The 24,398-nt window shown below is 35.3% G+C and overlaps 1 protein-coding gene across 1 annotated transcript in view; it reads right to left on the bottom strand.

Annotated features, from left to right (window-relative positions):
* LOC150109560 (coiled-coil domain-containing protein 141-like) overlaps positions 1 to 24,398 on the bottom strand; it is a 451,763-nt gene that overhangs the window by 174,505 nt on the left and 252,860 nt on the right. The window contains exons 19-21 of the mRNA XM_090409020.1: positions 22,810 to 23,001; positions 14,307 to 14,490; positions 9,444 to 9,577 (exon numbers count right to left, since the gene is read on the bottom strand). Coding sequence (XP_090265146.1) covers positions 9,444 to 9,577; positions 14,307 to 14,490; positions 22,810 to 23,001 — 510 coding nt within the window. The remainder of the gene's footprint in view (positions 1 to 9,443; positions 9,578 to 14,306; positions 14,491 to 22,809; positions 23,002 to 24,398) is intronic.

Here is a 24,398-nt window from a genome sequence, read left to right as displayed (position 1 = left end):
AATGTTATCTATGAGAATCAACATGGATTTGTTAAGGGGTGCGCTTGCTTTAGTAATATGATTGTCTTTTATAATAAAGTGACAAGAGCAGTTGATGAGGAAAAGGCATAAACTACCATTTTTTTGGATTTTGCAAAGGCGTTTGACAGGGTGTCACATGATAAGCTGCTATTTAAGTTGCAGCATATGGGTTTAAATGTCGGGTTAGTCAAATGGATTCATCATTGGCTGACTGATAGGTATCAGAGAGTTGTGTATGGTGGGGCAATATCAAGGAAGCAGAAGGTTACAAGTGGGGTTCCACAGGGCTCAGTACTGGGACCTGTATTGTTCAATCTTTATATCAATGATATTGTCAATGGATTGCAAGGGGACATTCAGTTGTTTGCGGATGATGTGAAGTTGGGAAGGGTTGTCAGTAATAGCGCAGATGTGGCAGTACTGCAGGAGGATTTGAATAAACTAGACAGATGGGCAAATAAATGGGGTTGTCGGTTCAATGAAGCAAAATGTAACGTCTTGGAGTTTGGGATACATCGATGGGAGGATGCATACTCGATTGGAGCAGCTGTACTGGAGGTAGGGGAGACAAGAAATCTGAGGGTGATGATTGATAGAAAACTGAAATTCAGGGAACATAATTGCAAAGGTGGTGAGGGTAACTCAGAGGATTGCTGCAATACTGAGAAGGACGCTGACCTGCAGAGATAAAACAGTTATCATTCCATTGTATAAGGTCCTGATCAGACCACACTTAGACTATTGTTCTCAGGTTTGGTCCCCAGGATTTGAAGGGGATAAATTAACTGTGGAAAGGGTACAGAGATGGATAACAAAAATGGTTTCAGGACTGTACAATATGAGTTATGAGGATTGACTGAGGGAATGTGGACTGCAGAGTTTGGTGGATAGAAGAAGGATAGGTGATATGATCAAGACTTTTAAACTGTTGAGAGGCAGTTATAGGATAGACATTGGAGAGTTCTTTCACTTGGTGGAACAGTGGGAAGGAGTGATGACAAGGGGCCATCCCTGGAAGTTACGAAAGGAGGCTGTGCACAAGAGGGTGAGGAGTGTTTCTTTGCGTGGAGGGTGGTTGAACTTTGGAATGCATTGCCTGAGAGTGGTTGGAGTGGGGAGGGTTAGTGGGTTCAAGGAGTGGTATGATAGACTTTGTATTTCCTAAAAACAACCTCCCACGATGAGTCTTTTGACTCCATGGAGGCCTGGATAATAATAATAATAATAATAATAATAATAATTAAAGACATCTTTGAATATTTCACCATTTACCTCATGCCTGAGAGAAAGTTCAAATAAGATAAGAGGAACTATATTATTTCTTTCTTTCTTTTTTTTTTTCAGTGTTTTTTATAGGACTTTTAATTATAGCACTACAAGATTACACTTAATTTCTTATTTATTTAGGATTTTTTTTAGATCATTGGTAAAGAAAAGAAAAAGAGAATAAAAGTAGTAGTACTCTTGCATTACTTGAAAAACTATGAGAGTATCTTAAATAATATCTGAGATAAGATAAACCAAAAGATGAAAGCTCTTGAGTCCTTTGTGTCATACTCCATAAAATGTCTTAAATATCATGACCAAATATTCAATCCTGTCATTGTACTCAATTTAAATAAATACTTTTGTCAATGAATTTCTTCATTAATTTAATAAGAATTAAAACAAGAATGATGTGATAACTGAATTAAAATTTTTTTCATGTTTTGGGAAGACAAAAAAAATTACTTAAGAGATGATTTAACCTTGAAGCAAATATATTAATTTAAAAAAAATCTACAATTCACAACTCAGTATATATAGAAAAGACAGCTAAGAATTTTTATGTAAACTGGTTGTGATATTATTACTGTTATTTAGTAACCTCTGTGGAGTCAACAGACACATCCTGGGAGGCCCACTCAACCAGCAACAAGTCTATCACAATGAGCCTTGTCATTTACACTACCTGCACTCACAACACACTCACGAAATGCATTCCACTAACAACTCTCCATAAAAAATCTACTCTTCACAACCTTCTTCAGCACATCTTTATACAACTCCCAGGGATAGCCTCTCATTCTTCCCATATTAACACCCACTCCTTTTATAATTTCTTCTGTATTAATCTGATAGAATCCTTTAACTAACTTGAAAGAATCTATCACATCTTCTCTTTTCCTCCTATTCACCAACCTCTGTAATTCATATTCTCTCAAACGCTCTTCATAGCCAACACTCCAGAGTCCTGATATCACTTTGGTGATTCGTCTTTGAACCCTCTCTAGTGTTTACACATTACAATGAAAACTAGGTGACCAAATCTGAGCACAATAGTCTATATATGGTATTATATGGTCTGACCAATGCCTTATAGAGGCACCACTACTTCCATACCTCTACATGTGAATGTACTCTTTATCATAGCAGCTATATGATGTGCAGTCTTTGCAATATGCCCACAGAACTTCAGTCCACTGTCCACCATCACTCCAGGATCTCATCCACTTCCTGAAGTATAGCTCCACCAATACAGTACATAGCCTATATCTAAGAATCCCAAAGGATAACACCTTGCATTTATTAACATTAAAACTGAAACCCCACTCATTGTCCAAGCTAAAAGTCTATTTAAATCTTCCTGCAGAGAATTAACATTAGTGCCACCTCCTGATAATTGTATCTGGACAATTCATTGTGGGAAAATTGATCAACGACAATTCATCACAGAGAAAAATTATCGCAGAGGAAAATTCATCACAGAGACTATTCATCGCTGGAAATTTAATTGTGGGAAAAATTAATTGCACGAAAATTCATCGCAGATATATGTGAGAAAAAAAATTTCTCATACAAGGAACATTTTAAAAAAATATTTCTTTTAAAAAATATTTTTTAAAAATTTTATTCTGATATTGCTTTTGTATGATAACACTGTTTTTTAAACATTAATTTTCCAAATATCACATAATTCAATGATTTATATTTATCAGGAAATATTATTTCCTAAATAAGAAAATATACAAAATTTGCTCATTTGTAATAATCACAATTTAATTTCAGTATGAGAATATTAAAAGTTATCTAGTACACTTACTTTGGGAAAATAACGAATTCAAATAAAAAGAAGGTGCACACATGTTACCTAGCAGTATTTGTGTGTGTGTGATAGTTTGGAGGGGGGGGGGGAGAAAGTGAGCCATCAAAGATAAAATAAAATTTTGATTTTATTAAGAAAATTTTGGAAATAAAATGTCATTTTGACGCATGCACCTCTATGTTTCGAATGATAAACTGTAGGGAAAGTATCGCTACTTCAAAATTGCCGAATAATATCAAAATTAGCAGAAAATATGTAATGAACGATTCAATATGTAATGAGCGATTCCAGGAAACCAGTTGGTCTCCTATCGCTACAGATTATGTTATAAATATTATACATTATGTGATATGATTCAAGATTTATGTATGATTATCTATAAAGCAATATCGTAAAAGAGTGAACTTTCACGCAATCTGGGAATTTTCTAAGATTATGAATAAAAAATAAAGAAAACAATTTGTAACAGATGGAGGCTGTATTTATTTTAAGATTTGGATTTTTATGAATTTATAAAATAATTGTTTGACAAAAATAAGTATCTTGAATCAAGTTCTGGGATTCAAGTTTTGGGAAGACAAAAAAAATTACGTACGAGATGATTTAACTTTGAAGCAAATATATTAACTAAAAAAAATCTACAATTCACAACTCAGTACATATAGAAAAGACAGCTAAGAATTTTTATGTAAGAATTTTTTTTGTGCTAAGATAATTAGCACAAAAAAAATGATAGTGGCATTGTTCTCCAGAGTGATACAACATTAAGTGAAAAATTATGAAAGGATCTCTTATTTGCACTGGCATTAAACACTATAATTATATTATTATTATTATTAAACAAGACCTCATGGAGTCAAAGACTCATCTAGGAGGTCCTTTTATCTCACACACATCTCATCATACCGTGTCTTAAACACATTCAAACTCCTTGCAGGCACCACACTCTCAGGCAAGGCATTCCAATCATTCACAACTCTGCACGAAAAAAAAACCTGCCTCTCACTCCCCTACTCACACCCTCTTTATACAGTTTCCAGGGATGACCTCTGGTTTTCCCCTGATCTCCCACTATTCTCTGTAGAACTTCTCCACCATTGATCCTATAGCAACCCCTTACCAACTTGTAGGTCTCTATCATATCTCCCCTCTTCCTTCTCTCCACTAGACTCTGCAAATTACATCTTTTCAATATTTCCATACTCGACATTCCAGAGGTCAGAAACTACCTTAGTCAGTCGCCTTTGGACCCTTTCCAACATCTCTTCATCCTTCTGAAAACCAGGTGACCAAATCTGGGCACAATAGTCCATGTGTGGACTAATCAAAGCCTTATACAATGGAACAAGAATCTCCCTACTTCTACACGTCAGTGTCCTCCGCATCATTCCCAGAAGTCTTTGTGTTGTCTTCACAATTTTGGTGTTGTGTCCCCTAAATTTTAGATCCTTATCCACTATCACCTCCAGATCTCTTATTTCCTCTACCTCCAACAATATATTCTCACCAAGCATAAATTCTGCATCCCATCTTTCTTTTCCATATTTTAAAACCTTACATTTTGCAACATGGAACTCATATCCCCATTTGCTTGCCCAATCACTCAATTTATTCAAGTCTTCTTGCAAGGCCACAACATCACTACTCTTTATGGTTTGTCCCAACTTTGCATCATCTGCAAACAACTGAATATCTCCATCCAAATCTTTGCCAATATCATTAATATACAAGATAAATAGTAATGGCACTAAAACAGACCCCTGAGGCACTCCACTAGTGACTTTCCTTTTCCTGGATATTGCACCCCCATACACAACTTGTTGATACCTATCAGATAGCCAGTCTCCAATCCAATCTAATATCCAACCCCATCTGCTCTAGTTTGACTGTCAACTTATCGTGAGTTACTCTATCAAAAGCTTTTGCAAAATCCAAGTATATTACTGTGTATCCTTCTCCTCTGTCCAAGGAAGCAGTCACTTTATTGTAATAAGTAAGTAGATTACTAAAACATGACTTCCCTTTAGCAAATCCATGCTGTCCATCAAAGATTATACCATTGTTGTCAACCCAACTCTGGATGCTAGTTCTCACAAGCTTCTCCAACAACTTAACCACAACACCTGACACACAGATAGGCCTATAGTTTGATGCTTGAGTTCGATCACCTCCTTTATGAAGTGGCACAATCTTGCCCTCCTTCCACTCTTTAGGAACATGACCAAGTGCAAGACTCTTATTAAAAAAATATGTCAAGGCAGGTGTCAACTCTCTGGCACATTCCTTCAGAATATGCGGTGATATATTATCAAGTCCCACAGCCTTATTTACATCTAGTTTACTCAACTCCCCAAACACCTCTTGCTCACTTACAGTTAGTCTCTCCTCCCCATCATCAACTGCTCTTAATCTCTCCATGAAGTCACATTCACAAGATTGAAAGATCTTTATGAACTGCTCATTAAGTATTTCCACCACACATTCTGCAACAGCTGTCTTTATACCATTTCCTCCAATCAATGTCATCCTTCCATAATCATTCTTTCTTCTGCTGGCTACATATCGAAAGAACTCCCTAGGATTCTTTTTGGCTTCATTAGCTAACTGCTGTTCATACCTCTCTTTAGCTACTCTCGCCAACCAAGTCACCCTCCTTGCCGGGTCTTTGTAGACCTCATGAAATTGGTTACTTCCACTTCTCTTATGCTGTCTCCACAATGCCCTTTTTCTCTGTATTGCATGCTTAATCTCTTTATTCATCCATCTCACACCTACCTTATTTAACCTTCTCACCCATGATATACATTTAGACATTGCATCTACTAAATAGTTTTTGAAAATCCCCCAAGCTGTATTGATCTCTTTTCCAGCTAACTCCTCATTCCATGCTACACCTGCAAGCTGTCTCCTGAGCTCTTCGTAATCACCCCCCCCCCTTGTAGTTCCACATATACCCTTTTTTCACAGGGGTCCTTGCACTGCTGGCTACCACCCAGGTAATCACCTCATGGTCAATTTCACCAATTGGTGGATGATTTGACACCTCATTGATAATTACATCCTCCAATGAGATGACCAAATTCAAGACCCTTAATCCTTGTGTGCCCTCTGTTACATACTGTCTGAGGTAGTTATCCCTCAAAAACTCAAGAAACTCATTTTCTTTATTTCCAGTTGCTATCTCTTCATTCCAGTCTATATTGCCATAATTAAAATCATCCATAATGATCACCCTTTTCTTATTTGCTTGGCTTATTTGACTATACATTTCATTATCACCACCATCCACATTACCAGGTCTATAACAACATCCCACCAAGTATTTGATTCTATTCACCTCTATCTCACACCATACTGCCTCAAAACCACTGGCCCTATTTCCCTCTTGCATCTCTACCTTGTATGGACATAACTCTTTCTCTATCATCAATAGCACTCCTCCTCCCTTTTTACCCCTTCTATCCTCACGAAACACATCATACCTTTCCATCTCTATTCCTGTCAATGTGATAAAAATGCCATATGATAAAACAAGTAGCAAAAATAAATGTAACTTGTAGGTAATATAATTTAGATTCCAGTTATTGAGCAAACAGCAAGCAACTGCATTTCTGGCAATAGGTAACTGAACATAGCTACGTACATGAGGTAATCTGGTTAAATGTTCTCATCAGCGCGAAGGATTATCGCACCTATTAATGGATATGACAGTTATTAAATGCACTTGATATCAATGTTTTTTCAACAGGTGGTCTGACTCGAATCCAGGATTTGTTGGATGGATATATACGTCCTGGCCGGTTGGGAGGTTAACCCTGCAGAGGTCGTGGTCGAAAAAATTGCAGCTTAGGTTGCGTGTATCCGAGAGATACATTTATTACTAGTATGTGCTGAATTCGATAAAACTTAAAAAAAAAAAAAATACAAATATAATACATGGTAGTTTATTTATTTTCAGTTACAATCTAGAAATTATTGAAAAAAGAAACAAATTAAAAAAAAAAAACTAAACCAATACTATACAGATATCGGAGTTTGTGGTATCTCTCCGATACAATTTACTATTAAATATCACTTTCACATTTGACTCTATCATTCTCATTATCGGATTTGAGTAACATTTGCTGAATCTCTTCAACATCTGATGGATTAGCCTGTCGATATATTTTTCCAGCCATTTTCAATGGTAAATTAAAAAAAAAAAAAAAAAAAACTAAACCAATACTATACTAACATTAGAGTTCGCAGTATCTCTCAGATACCATTACTATCAAATATCACATACCTCTACATAACATGTGTTAAACCAAACTGACTTCAATTTTCTAGTGAATAATGCTTTCAGCAAATTTTTTCTGCAATAATTTTTCCTGCAATAAATTTTCCTCTCGATGAATTTTTCCCCACGATGATTTTTCCTCTCGATGAGTTTTCCCTGCGATAAATTTTCCTATCGATGAATTTTCCTCGTGATCAATTTTCCTGCGATGTATTGTCCACGCTGCGATGAATTGTCCCTGAACCCTGATAATTCTACCTAACTTTGTATCATTGATAAACCTTCAAAGATTCTCAATCAATTCATATGAAATATCATTAACAAACAAGTTAAACAGTAGGTGCTCAAGAACAGAACCCTGTGGCACACCACTACTCAACTTCCTTTTCTGAGACACTAGTTCAGAGAGCCAATCGCCAATCCATCTATTTACTATTTGTTCCTATATACTAATAAAGCAATATACTATTTGTTCCTATCTTCTGCAGCTTGTACATCAACTTATCATGTGGTAATCTATCAAAAGCTTTTGCAAAGTCCAAGAATGTCATTATATATGATTTTCCTTTATCCATCAACATTCGTCATCTTATCATAAAACATAAGCAGATTGCTAAAACAAGACCTGCCCTTCACAAATCCATGCTGACCATCATAGAGAATCTCATGTTCATCAATCCAATCCTGTATTCTATTTCTAACCATTTTTCCAACACTTTGATCACAACTGCAGATACACTACAGACTGGTCTATAATTGGAAACTTCTGTTTTCAAACCGTGCATGTGGAGAGGTATTATTTTGTATTCTTTCCACTCCTTTGGATCCTTTCCGACTGCAAGATTTTCATTAAATAACCAGGACAAGGGCAGCATGGCTAACTCTTTTGTACATTCTTTAAAAATACATGGTGATATGTCATCTATTCCCATAGCCTTACTGAGCCTTCATAGTTCAGTCAGTATAGAAGAAGCCCTTTGGTCAGAAAGATCTAGGTTCGATTCCCATCCATGATGTGAGGAACATTTATCTCGGCTCTTTCAACTAAAGGTGAGTTAACTGGTCTCGTACAGAGGTAGACGATTTTGTCACCTAGAACTCGGGTTTTTTATCCCTCAGAACAGGCAAACCAGCCCTGGGAACACACACAGATCTACAGTCGTAAAATACTGTAGATCTGTGTGTGTTCACATACTTAATCCCTTGTCAGGCAGGTTCAACCCATCTTAAGGGATGGAAAAAGAAACCCCATAAGAAATAAATAAACAACAGTCTTTTAGATATGGTAAGGCAACTAAGGACATGTAGCATGTGTATAATGGGACACATGATGGTTTGCTAGGCACATATTTCTATATATTTCTGAAAATTGTGCATGTTCTCCAACAAATCTACTTGAAGAGAGATGCAAATGTTTGCTACCTCACTTTCAGGGGCAAAACTCTTATACATTTTTTTTTCCCCATCTTAGATGGAATTTTAACCTAGGTCTTTCCAGTAAAGGATATAGGTCATTCTTCTCTGTACTATGGAGATATGCCCTATCTTGAACACCTTCAGGGGCTTACAAAATGTGCTGGAGCTTAAAGTTTAAATAACAAATGAGAAATTAAAATAGAATCAAAGAGATTAAGAAAGTAATAAGTACTAAAACAAAAACTGGTCTATTGCTGTAATTAGGAGTTGATATTTTTTTCAATAGGATCTTGGATTTAAACGAAAATATGACATAAAAGGTTGGTCGACTGGTAGAGCCTCTGCTACTGGCTCATGCAAAAAGTTAAGTAAGTTTGAGCGTGGTTGGTAGTTGGAAGGGATTTTATCGTTCGATGCTGTTGGCACACTCTCTCTCGATGAGTCTTTGAACTCTCTGGAGGTGTCACATAATAATAATAATTTTTCTTTTACTAAGAAAAAAAAAAACGTTTTTGAATATGATGCTGAAATTTTTGTAACTGCAGTTAGCTAGAGATAACCTACATGCATTCACTTATTTGCGATTAAAAAATAATAAACATCATCCAAAGAAAGAAAGAAATTTTAAACAGAATGACTTACTCTTTCCTCCCTACTCTCTTTTTCTCTTATCCTCTGCATCATATTACTTAATTCAACAGTAATATTTGCCAGTGCATCAAGTAACTCTTTATTTTTCTCCTGAATGTCTTTCATACTAACAGGGGTGTATCCACCTATTAAAGAAAATTTATGTAAAATAAATTTTTATGCTTTGCACTATTGGATTACTGAACTTTTTCAAATTCAAACAGTAAGAAAACTGTCTAGTATTACAAAGATTTAAATTAGCAATAATTACAAATCACGGTTCTGCTAACTTATATGGATATCAAAAACAAGCAATTACAGAAGCATTAAAACCCTAAATTTGATGAGTGGTTCTAAAAACAATTTTTAGTTAAAATTCTTTGCTAAGTTTTATCATTAAAAATTATACAACTTATTAACATGGAATTTTTTTTATAAAACAGGAAAAAGAATAAGTACAATGAACAACATGTTGCACTATCGTGTCACCTGTTTTAAAATTCAGAATTCTTAATATTGTTGTTATTAAAGAATTGGGTTATATTCTTCTCAGATCTGTCTTGTCAGATGTCATCTCCTTCCAGGAGGTTGACTACCATGAGTTTCCACCATATATGGTTTTGTGCTTCTCTTTTACATTCTTCATGGGACAAAAAAGGTCCAGTCCTTAATATTTCCCATCCAATCTGTTCTTTGTCTTTTCTAGAAGGTTTTTTTGTAGGGATTCATGCCTTAGTATGTGACCAAGTAGGTGGATTTCATTTTCTTAATGGTTTTCAACAGATTCCTATCTTCTCCAATCATGTCTAATATTTCTAAATAGTTTTTTTTTGCAGTCCATGGGACGCTAAGAATTCTGTTGAGGATCCATATCTCAAAGGCTTTTAGTTTATTTTCACAATATTTTGATATTGTCCAGGTTTCTGCTCCATATAGCAGTGTCGACCATATGTAGCATTTGGACAGCCTAATTCTTGTTTTTGTGTGAATTTCCCTTGAGGTCAGAATGTTTTTCATGCTAAGGAAGGTTGATCTAGCAATTTCTATTCTTCTTAATATTTCCTTATCACACTTTCCATTCTCTGTAATTAGTTGACCCAAATATATATAACTCTCTACTTGATCTAAAGTATTTCCTCTGCTTTTAATATTTATATCGTGTATTTTCCCTTTTTCTTTTGTTACCAGCATGGTTTTGGTTTTTTTGAAGTTGAAATTAGGTCCATATTTTTCACTTAGCTTCAGCATCTCTTCTAGTAGGTTTTGAAGATCTTTTTTATTTTCAGCTGGAAGTACTGTATCATCTGCATATCTTAAGTTGTTTATATTCCTTTCTCCTATGCTGACTCCTTTAAATTCTTCTAATTGCTGGAAGATATTTTCAGTATAGAGGTTAAACAATATAGGAGAAAGAACACAGCTTGTCTGACACCCTTCTTTACTGGGAATTCCTCTGAGATATCTCCTGATATTTTTATTGAGGCAGTTTGCTCCTAATATAGATTTATCAGTAATCTGGTATCTTTACCATCTGTAAATTTCTGATGCATTTGATTAGTTGTTCATGATGTATATTGTCAAAGGCCTTTGTGTAGTCAATAAAACATAAGTAGACTTGTTTCTGCCTCTCCAGATATCTTTCTATAATAGTTCTAATGTTGAAGAGTCCTTCTCTAGTTCCTTTATTTTCCTGGAAACCAGATTGTGTTTCATTAATTTCCATTTTGATTTTATGTTTATTTTTTTCTAGGATGATATATAACATAACTTTTGCTATCTGAATGATCAGACTGATTGTTCTGTATTCTTCACATTTGATTGTCTTCGATTTTTTTTAGGTATTACATGTTGAGTGCTTAAAATCTTTTGGCAGGTGTCCAGTTTCGTATATTTTGTTACATATGTCAGTCAGTGATCTTACAGCCTTATCATCTAAAGCCTTTAGATATTCTGAATAAATCCATACATTCCTGGAGCTTTTCCTGGTTTCAGTTTCCAAATGGCATTTGTTACTTCCCAGGTAAGAATAGTAGGCCCTTCCAAATCTTCTTGCATTGGTTTATCTATTCTATCATGATTGTAGAGTTCCTTTGCATACTCTACCCATCTATCCCTTATTTTGTCTTTCTCCATTGGGATATTTCCACTGGTATCTTCAATGCAATGAGAGTCTACCCTTTTGCAAGATTTGTTAGTTAGCTCCCTAACTTTTTCAAGAAGTTCTCTGGTTTTGTGCTTTTTGAGCAAAAATTCAATTTCCTTGCATTTGTTGTTGAGCCATAGTTCTTTTCAACCTTTGCAATCCTACATTCTTTCTTGATCTTCTTGTTTAAGTTCTTGTATTCAGGATGATTTTTGTGTTTCTTTCTTTCCTCCATCATTTTCAGTATCTTGTCATTCATCCAGGATTTACTAATTTTCTTCTCAAATTTGGGAATTGTTTGTTTTACTGCCTTTTTTATGCCCTCTTTAAATTTCTGCCATCTATCCTCAATCTCATCTTTAGGGTAAGGATACTTGGTGAGATCAGGAACATTAACAGCAGTGGATTGTGCCAGTTCCTTTAAAAATTTATCTTTTATTTCTTGATTTTTAAGGGAGCCAAGATCATATTTTTCTATTACTAAATCACTTAAGGAATTGACAATGTAGATACGAATATAAATTAAATTACACTTTAATAAATATTTCCGATATTTTGGCAACGTCACGTTGCCATCTTCAAAAGTAACTTATAAAAAAAGGCATGTGCACGTAGGGTACTACAACACAGTAACTGAGAATTTCTCAGTTACTGTGTTGTAGTACTCTACAACACAGTAACAGTTCTTTAATTTTATTGCTACCTTAATGACCACAGGGTTGTGGTCTGACCCAATATCAGCCCCTGGGTATGTTTTGGCTTGTAAGATGTTATTCCGGAATCTTTTTTTAATCATTATATAGTCAATCTGTCTCCGGGACTTTTCCCACGTGTAAAGTCTTCTAGGAGGGTGGCTAAATAAAATATTTGCTATCACCAGATCGTTTTCTTCACAGAAATGTATTAATCTTTCTCCTCTTGGATTTCTATGTCTCAGGCCCTGGTTTCCCATGCAGGAGGAGATCTTTTCTGAGCCTACTTTAGCATTTAGATCTCCCATAACGATAGTTATGTCATCTGATTTAGCATTGTTTGGTGCATTTTGAATGTCTTCATAGAAACATTCTTCATCTTCATCTGGGTAATCAGAAGTAGATGCATATATTTGGACAATAAAAATATTAAAAGGTTGAGCTGTAATTTTCAATGCAATTATTCTGTCACTTATGGACCAAAATCCAAATAAGGATTGCACAATCTTATTTTTTTAGTACAAATGCTACTCCATTCCTATGACTGTCTCCACATGAGTATATAATTGAATGACTCTTTCTGTTTATTTTTCTACTATTAGTCCATTTGACTTCACTGATACCAGCAATGTCAATTTTCATTGCTTCAAGTTCTTGTATAAGGTCTTCTCAGGTGCAAGAACATTTAAGTTCATTTCAACTGGATTCAAAAAAGTATGTTTTTGATGGCATTTCTCTTTCTTTTATTTTGTTATCAATTCAAATCAAATCATCAAATTATCTGTGTGTCAGGTCATCATCATCATCAAATTCCTGACATGTACCCTCAAGGGATGTGTAAAGGATACTACATGAAAAATTTACATCATTACTAACTTCCTATCTACAATTTTCCTCAAAATCAGTCTGCTACATGTCAAGACTCCAACATTATCAGATCTTATATTTCTATCTTCTAAGGCACTTTTTACCGTATCAATCCAGCTATATCTTGGTCTTTTTCCTATCAACCTGGCAGAGAACAGTTGTTTTGATAATCTTTCTTCGACCATTCTGTTTAAGTGACCATAGCACCTGAGATTAGCTCTGCTAACACATTCCTGGATGCTACCAATGTCAAGTTCTTTCCTAACATCCTCATTTTTAATATGATATTGCCACTGATGCCCCTAATCTTTCCCAGGATTCTCATATCTGCGGTTTCTAGTCTTTGGTCAAGTGTTTTACTTCTGATCCAGCTTTCAGACCCATGAGCTAAAATTGGTTTGAACACTGTCTTGTATAAAGCTAATTTAGTGTTTTGACTAATTTCTCTCTTATTCAAGTTCTTTCCTAACATCCTCATTTTTAATATGATATTGCCATTGATGCCATCTGTTCATGCCCTAATCTTTCTCAGGACTCTCATATCTGCGGTTTCTAGTCTTTGGTCAAGTGTTTTACTTCTGACCCAGCTTTCAGATCCATAAGTTAAAATTGGTTTGAACACTGTCTTGTATAAAGCTAATTTAGTGTTTTGACTAATTTCTCTCTTATTCCATATAAATTTATTCAGTTGACTTCCTACCATATCAGCTTTGTTGGTTCTGTTGTCTATTTCCATATTTAATTTACCATCTTCACTAAAAATCGTGCCTAAGTAGCGGAAATGTTTCACTTGTTATATAGGTTCTCCATTCACAATGTAGTTGATATTTTCAATGCTTCTGCCTATTTTCATTGTCTTTGTCTTGTAATTGCTGACCTTCATACCATATCTATTACAACAGTGATTCAATTTAGTAAGGGAATCTTGCATACTTGCAGCAGATTTATTTAGAAGTATATAAAATAAATAAAAAAAATCTACAAAATAAATACTACTAGTGGCAGGAAATGATTTTTACACTGTTAGTCAGTAAGATTTATTAAATATGACAGATCATTTATCTTTGAAGCACAGATTACTTTCTTAATTATAAATATTATGCTGCTAAATTTACTGGTTTATTTTCTGAATATATACTCATACTATTACTTAAAAAAATGGAAATATCTTACCATATAATTGCATAGCAAAAGATGACAATCTCCTCAATCTGTCATCTTGTTTCACTTTTCCAGATTTCAAGAAATTTTCAATAACCTCTAAAAGGCTGTCAACATCATCTTCAGTTTTACAAGTAATAGACTTACGTGTAGTTGCAACCAATAGTTTCTGGCCTTCTTTAATCCACTCTTCAGCCTAGAGGAACACAAAAATAGAAACCACTTATTTATTGTATGTTACTAAAAATTATCCTTGAAAGAAAGAATGGAATATTTATTAATAGATAACTCTGCATTATTCATTCTAAATAAGTAGCATGTAGATACAGTTGAAAATATTTAATTAAGATGGATTAATAACAGATATTGCAATTCATGTATCATGGATCATCATCAATGTAAAACAGCTTGAAATAAAAAAAAAATTAAACAACAATGAAGGTATATGGAGAATGAAATCACTCCTTATAGTTCCATTTGATTCAAGTTCCATAGTGAAATTGATCCTTCCACAAATAATTTTAAGAGGCTCTAAGGCCCTAGTGCCGGCTTTAGTTTTGGTGCTCCGGGTGGTACCCTGTCAGCCTGCCGCTTAATCCAGCACTGAACACCTGATACACCTCTGATTCTTTCACTTCCAATTCTCCTAATAACTGCCTCCCTTCTATATATTACACAACATCATTTACACAAGTGTGATATATGCTGATGAAGTGCTCATTCAATAATTCCATTATATCCTTTGCAACTGTTATTCTACTGCCATGATTAACTACCAGTGTCAACTTGCAATAATTATTCTTTCTCTTGCTTTCCATATAGCCAAAAAATTCTCTTGAGTTAATCTTGGCCTGACCAGCCAATCTCCTCTCATACTGCACCTTTTCTTTCTTTACCATGCTCATCACCTTTCTAGCCTGCACTTTATACTCTTCATGGATTCAATCACCACCAACTGTCTTGTATCTCCTCCATAGCATTATCTTTTCCAGCACTTCCTTGATTTCACTGTTCATCCATTTCACTCCTACTTTATACATTGCTTTTATTAGATACTGCCTTGTGAATTTCCATGCATTGTCAACATCTTTTCTGCTCAGCTCATCTACTAATGCTAACTGACTAGAGCTTCCTATAATCACCCACTTTATGCTGCGAGATATAGCCATTTTTCACAATAACCTTTTCTTGTTTCATCACTTCCCAAATAAGTGATCTAATGATCACTCTCACCAACCGGTGGCAGTGTCAACATCTAATTAACAAGTAAACCATGTGATGTTATCACCAAATCCAATACATTAAAGCCTCTAGTTGCTTCAGTCACATGCTGTTTAAGATATTTATCTCTCTGAAATTCAACAAGCTCCCACTCTTTGTTTCAGTACATGATCTCCTCTTTCCGTTCTATTTTCCTGTAATTAAAGTCTCCCATTAAGATCACCTTCTTTTTACATGGCCAACTAATTTGCTTAAACATTTCAGAATCAGTATTCTCTGCATTCCCTTGCCTATAACAGCATCATATCAGATATACTAGCCTGTTTATTTCAACTTCACACCATACAGGTTCAAAATCTGTACATGCACTATAAACTTCCACACTTTGTGGACACAATTCCTCTGCAATCATTAACAGCATCCCCTCCTCTTTTCACATTTCTATTTCTGTAAAATTATAATTCTTTCTATTTCTATTCCTGACATCACATCCTGCTCAGACAACCAAGTTTCACTTATTCCAATTATCTTTGGGCATACTGACTCAATCAATGCAACAAACTCAGCTCTCTTGTTTTGAATACTCCTTACATTTGTGTACAAACCTAACAATTCCTGTGTCTTTGAGGCCATTCTACCAGCACCAACATTCTCTATTCTAGCTGCTTTACCACACCTCTCTCTTTGGTCTGACCACTCCCATTTCCCTGATCCTTACTCTGATTTCCATTCCTACATGTCTCATTCTCATGTTTATGCATTCCATCACCTTATGCTACTGCAACCACACCTTCAACCTCATATCCATCTTCCTCCTGTCGTACAATCTGTCTAGTTGTGCTATCCTGCTTCACAAGTAGACTGTGATCATTTACTGCATTAACTTCTTGACTCTGGGCCTTCTTAGAAAACAATAGCCTTTCTAAATGCCCAACACTAAACCTATTCAAATGCAATCCATCAACTTTAAACCATTCCAACTTTTCTTCAAATTCACTCTGCAGATTTACAAATCAAACCCCCTTTGTCTCACACAACCCAACCACCTTACTATTCATTATCTCTGCTCTCCTTCTCAATTCACTGTTGTCACATCTAGTCAAACATGCCTATGACTTTTCCAACAACAATTCTTCTTTACCTGCCACAACAGCTTCATCAAGTCTCTATCAACATTCTTTTTTCCCCCAGTCATTTGTGCCCAAGATACTAGTATATCACTAATTTTGATGCCTGGTCTTTCCTTGCAACGCATCAGTTATTTACTTCATTGTTCCACCAGGAAAGCATGTTTTGTGCACTTTATTAGTTATCACACCTCTAATGATCAAGTCCCCATACAATGAATGTACAGTATAATCACAAAATTTCCACACCTATAGAAAAATTCCACACCATCCTAAAAATACAATCTAGTTTTCAAGAGAATAAAGGAATAACAATGCTCCTGAAAGATTTCACATTCCTAATAAACACAGCGTTAGATAAAAACAGAATAGTATTAGATGTTTTTAATGACCTTAAAAAAGTGTCCAATACACTAACACAAAAAACCTTGTTGGACAAATTTACATACATTGGAACTGAAGGAGCTCCTGTGATTCAAAGCATCCATGGAAAACAGAAGTATATCACATAGGATCAGTGCACAGAAAAGTTGCTGGTAATGTAAGTACCACAAGGAGCTATTCTTTCTTAAGGGAAGTTGATTAATGCACAGCATTAATCAACTTCCCTTAAAAAATAATATCATCCAATATGCAGATGACATGGCCATAGTAACAGTAGCTGTTTTTATTGTATATTATTCATTGTTCCACCAGGAAAGCATGTTTTGTGCACTTTATTAGTTATCAGTTATATTACTGATCAGCAGGAAGGAGTGATGACAAGAGGCCATCCCTAGAAGTTATGAAAGGAAACTGTGAGCAAGAGGGTAAGGAGTGGTTTCTTTGTGTGGAGGGTGGTTGAGCCGTGGAATGCATTGCCTGATGGAGTGGTGGGAGCGAGAACGGTCAGTGGGTTTAAGGAGTGGTATGATAAACTTTGTGTTTCTCAGGGGGGGACCTCCCCTCGATGAGTCTTGACAGACTTTATGTCTTAGAAAGGACCTCCCTCGATGAGTCTTTTGACTCCTTGGAGGCCTGAATAATAATAATAATAATAATTATGAATGGCTACTGTTGCAGTGTCATCTGCGTACCAGGAGATATCATTTTCATTACAAACATGCAATATGACATTAAACTGGTCACTAGATTAATGTAGTAAAACCTACATACTTGGCTAAATGAAAATAGCATACACATAAACTCTGAAAAAAAACAAAGCTAACAATATTCAAAAACTTACTGACCCAAACCACAAAAACTTAGCATCTCACTATGTGACCTCCATTTCCCTATTGCACAAAATGCCAATCCTATTAAAACCACAACTAACATCAAGTGAAAGCAACACAACACCTCAGGACTTTGATGCAGATGTAAACTGAAATAGCCATATCAATTATCTGCACCACAAACTGCAAATAACAGCAAGCAAGCTATACTGATTAAAACACAACTGCTCCTGCATATGTATAAAAATACTAATCTATAAGGTATATGCGAAAACATGTTAAGATGTGCAATTACAGCATATACATTCTATGAAGACTACAAACTTAACATATTACAATTGTTGCAATATAAAATGGTAAAACTGATCTGACGGGAACAAATACAAGTTCCACACTCATATGGGCCACAATGGCAGAACACAAAATACTTATGGTAAAATAATTATGCTACTACAGACTCATGCTAAAACACTACTTCAATTCTAACTACACATAACCAGAACAGCATATCAGATAACAAGACTACACTGAACAAACTACATCATATATAAGTATATTAATTACTACAGAAAAGTCTCTGGAGCTTCTACATATCTGACATGATCAACAAGTCATTCAATAAGAGAAACCTAGGGACCTCCAGAGAGCTAAAATGGCACTATATAGATACTATTGTAAGATAAATTAGAGGAAAATTACTCAAGGGTGAAAAAAAAAGTTTTCTCAATGATACAAACATGTCCTGTATAACACCTCCCCATCTTTAAAAAAAGATTAAAATGCAAATGTACGTGTTTGTGTTAATACACTTGTTTCTACAAGCTAATAAAAACAGTTATATATGTATATATATTTTATATATATGTATTATATGCACATACATATGAACAGTTAAATCAACACCTGGCTTGTTATGAATACTGAATTAAAATCACAAAGGCACTGCCAGCCTGGTTGGCCGATGGTTAGCATATCCACTCTCCAGCCAAAAGACTGTGGATTCAAATCCTGCCATTGGCATGGATGTTTGTGATTGTCTGTGAATATACTAGTGGTGGATAGCAGATGTCATTGGTGTAGATGATGTGGTTCACTGCAGTTGGTGGATTAAGTCGTGCAGACAGAGAGCTGGAGAGAAGGTGCCCTCCCTCGATGAGTCTTTGGATTCCTTGGAGGTGTCATATAATAATAATAATATCATTCTTGGATAATTTAGCAAGCTTCAAAGAAGATATCAGTACTATCACCAGAACAAACAGAAAAAAAAGTGCAAGCAGTGAGGAAACTTATTGTGAACATTTATCAAAAACAAATGTTCTTGGTAATTTGTTCTGAACAGGAAATGCAATAATAAGTTTTAACTGGTTTTTAACTCTTAATGAGTTTTAACAAAGAGGAGATTTTTCATAGCATGGGAGAGAGGTGTAGAACAGGAAGCCATTGCTGGAAATTGTATAAAGAGGGTGTGAGCAGAGGAGTAAGGAGCAGGTTTTTTGCATAGAGAGTAGTTGGTGAGCGGAATGCATTGCCTGAGTGTATTGTGAATGTAGACACATCGAATCAGTTTAGGGCATGGTTGGATAAGCACTGTGTGCGATAGCATGTACCTCTCATGATAAGTCTCTGACTATGGAGGTCAGATGTAATAATAATAACTGTAAATATGTAGACACTGTGTGTAAAATAATATTATGTATTATTATTATAAAAATAAAAATAAAATTTCATTTATTGTAACAGTAAATTTATTATTGTACAGCACTGAAAATATATGCTGTAAATGCATATTATATGAGCAACATATTATTATTATTACCACCCCAAGACCCCATGGAGTCAAAGACACATCTAGGGGGTCCTTTTATCAAACACACAGCTCATCATACCATGCTTTAAACACACTCAAATTCTCTGCAGAACCACACTCTCAGGCAAGGCATTCCAATCATTCACAACTCTGCATGAAAAAAACCTGCTTCTCACTCCCCTACTCACACCCTCTTTATACAGTCTCCAGGGATGACCTCTGGTTCTCCCCTGATCTCCCACTATTTTCTGTAGAACCTCTCCAGTATTGATCCCATAACAACCCCTTAATAACTTGTAGGTCTTTATCATATCTCCCCTCTTCCTCCTGTCCACCAGACACTGCAAGTTGCATCTTCTCAATCTTTCCTCATACTCAATATTCCAGATGTTAGAAATTACCTTAGTCAGTTTCTAACCTCTGGAATGTCGAGTTAATATAAGCATGTTTAGTACAGAAGTTGTAAACAGCAATGTAGAATTTTATCTTAAGTTTCATACAAGATTACAAATATAGATCCATGAAACTTATGTGTAGATGTACTTGTATGCGTACATAATATAAATAGTAGGCATGAATTATTTATTAATTTCGTATGATGATACAATGGCTGTGAACCCTTTACTAGGCAGTACGGCATCATCTCAATCCCCCCTAATTTTATCTGGGCTTGGGACCAGCATAGCCGATGAATGAGGCCTATGGCTGGTCATAAGTATTCCTGAGTGTAATCAATGTGTGTTCACGGGGCCGGTTTGTGTGTTCTGGGAAACGAAAAATCCAAGTTTCCAGGTGAAAAAACCCCCTACCTCCATATGAGACCGGCTTACTCACCTTTCATCAAAAGAGACCAGATAAAGGTTCCTCACTTCACAGATGGGAATCGAATCCAGGTCTTTCCGACCAAAGGGTTTCATCTATACTGAATGAGCTACAGAGGATCATAGGTATGAATAATAAAGTTTGATTGACTGATTTAAAAAAATTATTATTATTCAGGACATCGATGGAGTCACAAGACTTACTGTGGAAGGCCCATCTTAGACAACATAAAATCTATCATACCATTCCTTAAACTCATTCACCATCTGTGCTCTGATCACCCTATCAGGCAATGCATTCCATTGTCCAACCACCTTTCATGAAAAAAAAAAAAATTCACTTTTCATAGCTTCCATGGATGGTCTCTCATCCTGCCATATGAAAGATTGCCCCAGTGACAATCCTATAACTAACTCTCAACAGTTTATGTCTCAATCATATCGCCTCTTTATCTTCTATCCACCAACCTTTGCAGTTTGCATGACCTATCTATCCTCGTGACTAATATTGTGCATTCCAGATAATCATTTTTGTTATCTGCCTCTATACTCGCTCCAATAATTTATCCCCTTCAAATCTTGATTACCAGATCTCAGCAAAATAATGCAAATGTGATCTGATCATGGCTTTCACCACTCTTTTCTCACTGCTGGTCCATGTCCCCCTCAACACTTCAGCAATCCTCTGGATTACATTCACCATCTTTGTGATATGTCCTTCCTTTAAACTTCATTCTACTGACCATCACCCCAAGATTCCTTGTCAACTCCACTTCATCTGGTTCTACCAATAGGATATGCAACTTTCCATTGATGGATTCCAAATTTCAAGGTGTTACAAAGTTTACTTCCCATAATGAAAACAGACTAAACAGATATATCAGAATGCCAGCCTTGGTAGAGTAATGGGTAAGTGAGAAACTACATTAAAATCCCTGTTGCATACATGGCTGTAAAACCCTTGAGATTTGGACATTTATGCAAGTTGTTTTGGGGGAAAAGAGATAATTTACTTCCTTGCCTTTTCCTAATCTGTGTAAAACAAATGAACCATTTTTGGTTCATTTGTGTGAATATTATACTCTCAAAGCTACTCTCTTCTTCTTCAGCTCAATGGGCCATTTAGGTCTAATGCTGCCATCACTAGATTTTGCCATCAGTCTCTGTCATAAGCTACATTTGGTGTAAAGTGTTCATGCAGCTGTCTAAAATCTCTTTTTACTACATCTATCCATTGTGCTTGGGGTATTCCTGTGAGCCTTTTCTTGTCAATTTTATTTGTAAGTACCTGTTTGATTAACTGGCCATTTGTTCTCCAAACATGACCAAATCACTCAATTCTCTTGCTCCTTATAAATGATAGCATGTTGAGTCTTTGAAAGCTACCTTACCTCTATATATTTCACATAAAAAAAATGCAACTGAGCAAATTCATAAGATATAGATCTAGACCCAATATGTTATTGAAATAATTAAACATGTTGAAAGTATAAAATATAATGTAATCATAATAACAACTTACATATTTTTGATTAATTTAAAATAACTGTAATATTTTTAAAATAAAAAAATAAATCCATTAATGTCTCATTCCCTATAGGGTGTAGGCAAGGCCATTTTAGCCCTAACTTTTGGAGACTGAGGGACAGTTCAATCTCCACTGGTAGCCAATCAGAAATAGCTGGCCTCTAAGTATAAAACATCAATGAAGAGAGGCGAAGAAGTGCCACATTGCCTGGTCACTAACACAGAATATTATTGTCTGAAATAGTATAAGTTCTATGGTCGATTGTTTTGAGTTTACGGAATGCAAAACCCAAGTTTCTTAGAGAAAAAATCCACTTGTTAGTGGCCAAGATTGACTAACTTGGGAAAGAATTAGAAAAAGTTCCTTTAGTCAATGACTAGATTTGAACTTAGAATGGCTTTCTTCAGGTGGCCCAGCACAAAAGATGCAAACGCCACCTTCACATGGCTACAAAGGATGATTTGTTATATTTTTTAAAAAATATTACAGATAAATTTTATAAATTTTTTTGCATTTTTAAAAAATGTAGTTACATTTCCAAATCCTAAAACCTTTTGAAGAGTTTTAGGATTTTAATCATCAACATCAGGGATAAGCAATGCTAAATTAATCTTGGTATAGTGACACAGTTATACCAGGTTCCCTGCTCTTGAGGGGTCCATAGAAATATAATACCATGCAGCATATAAGGTAGTTGCAGCAAGTGAAAAAAAAATGTCCTCTTTCTTCTCCTTTTAGCCAGTCCTACAAAAAAATACAAAACCTTGTTTTATTCGCTAATTTGAACTATCACTTACATCAATCATTGTGTGGAAATATTCCAAAGCAACCTGAATGAGATTAGAAACCCTGTCAACTTCTGCAATGAGACTAGACCATTTTTCCTTAACATTCTGCACCTGTAGAAAGAGATGGCTTGTTCCACTTGACTGGCTCTGCAATATCTGGTCAGTTTTTCTGATGAAATGCTCTAAACTTTCTTCAACCATCTGAAATTGAAAGCATAAATTATTACAGACACTTTTCAACTATTATCTTAGTTCAGGCTTACTTTTATATGCTTAATTCATATATTGTCTGTTATGAATAACTACATAGTATTTGAGGCTGGTTAAATAGTTTCAAATACCAAATGAATATTTGTAATCAGTAGAATTACGATTAACTTATATTTATAATTTTAAATAATATAAAAATCAAAAGAAAGTTTAGTTGGTCAGTAGTAATGAGATATATAGCAAACTTCCATTTGTATGAAATATTGTCCATTACTGAGAGGTGTGGGTGGTGGCAGAGAATGATATTTAGAAGAAAATCAAAATAAATTATTTTTAGAGAGTATATGTAATAATCAGTGGCGTCGCATGATCATTTCAGTTGGGTGTGCTGTCATGTTTTCCAGGAAGGGGGGGGGGGGAAGCTTGGAGACAAATAATTACATCAATAAACGTCTTTTAGCTTTTTTTTTTATGTAATTATTTGTTGATGTAAACATTAATTCTTGGGGGAAAAAAAAAGGTATACAGAATTAATAGTTTTTAGCATAATTTCATATATTAAAAAATTGACCAACATATGTTATTAAAAATCAACTAATTAATTAATCCTAAATTAAATTATTTCAGTTCAAAAGCAAAAAAAATCATAAAACTAACAAGTAAAATAATATTAAATTACATACACTTACCTTTTAAAAATGTATTTTTTTGTTTAAATTTGATTCACTATAAATTTACAATTCACACTGCACTCTGTAACTTACTAGACAGAGGGCAAACTAACTGGTCACTGTTCACAAATCAGAAAAAGATGAACCAAAAACAGGGACACGTGTTTTATTACAGTAATAAAACACATGTTCTATAGCTACCCCTCAGCAGGCCAACCCATAATAAAATTTTAAGACAGACAAAGCATTTCCAGGGTCGAGAGTGTAAGATTATGTAGGCTGTTCAATAAGTAATAAGACTATACTTATACAGAAAACAGATTACCTTTAATCGTCATCATTTACATGGTCTTTTTCGAAGTAACTACTGTGAGACGCGATGCATTTGTCCCAACGTTGCGTCCACTTCTTAAACACATGCGAGAGTCCGTTCTTTGAGAGTTCTTTCAAAACCGCCTCCACAGCTTTTACACATGATTTGTTGCTTTCAAAATGGCGGCTTCTTAGTGGTTTCTTGAGCTGAGGAAACAGCCAGAAATCGCACGGTGCGAGATCAGGACTGTATGGAGGGTGTGGTAGGATATCTGTGTTGTTCTTCTGCAAAACGTCCACTACACAACCAGCAATATGTGGCCTTGCATTATCGTGGTGCAATAAGAAGCCATTCTTCAGCAATGGACGCTTCCTTTTGACGTGCTTGATGATAATCGCTGCTGT

This window comes from Typopeltis vanoorti, chromosome 2 (assembly GCF_054136105.1).
Source record: "Typopeltis vanoorti isolate ZY-2024b chromosome 2, IOZ_Tvanoo_1.0, whole genome shotgun sequence".
In the NCBI taxonomy this organism is placed as follows: Eukaryota; Metazoa; Arthropoda; class Arachnida; order Uropygi; family Thelyphonidae; genus Typopeltis; species Typopeltis vanoorti.
Note: the sequence above shows the minus strand (reverse complement) of the source record. Positions and strands in the feature narration are given on the sequence as shown.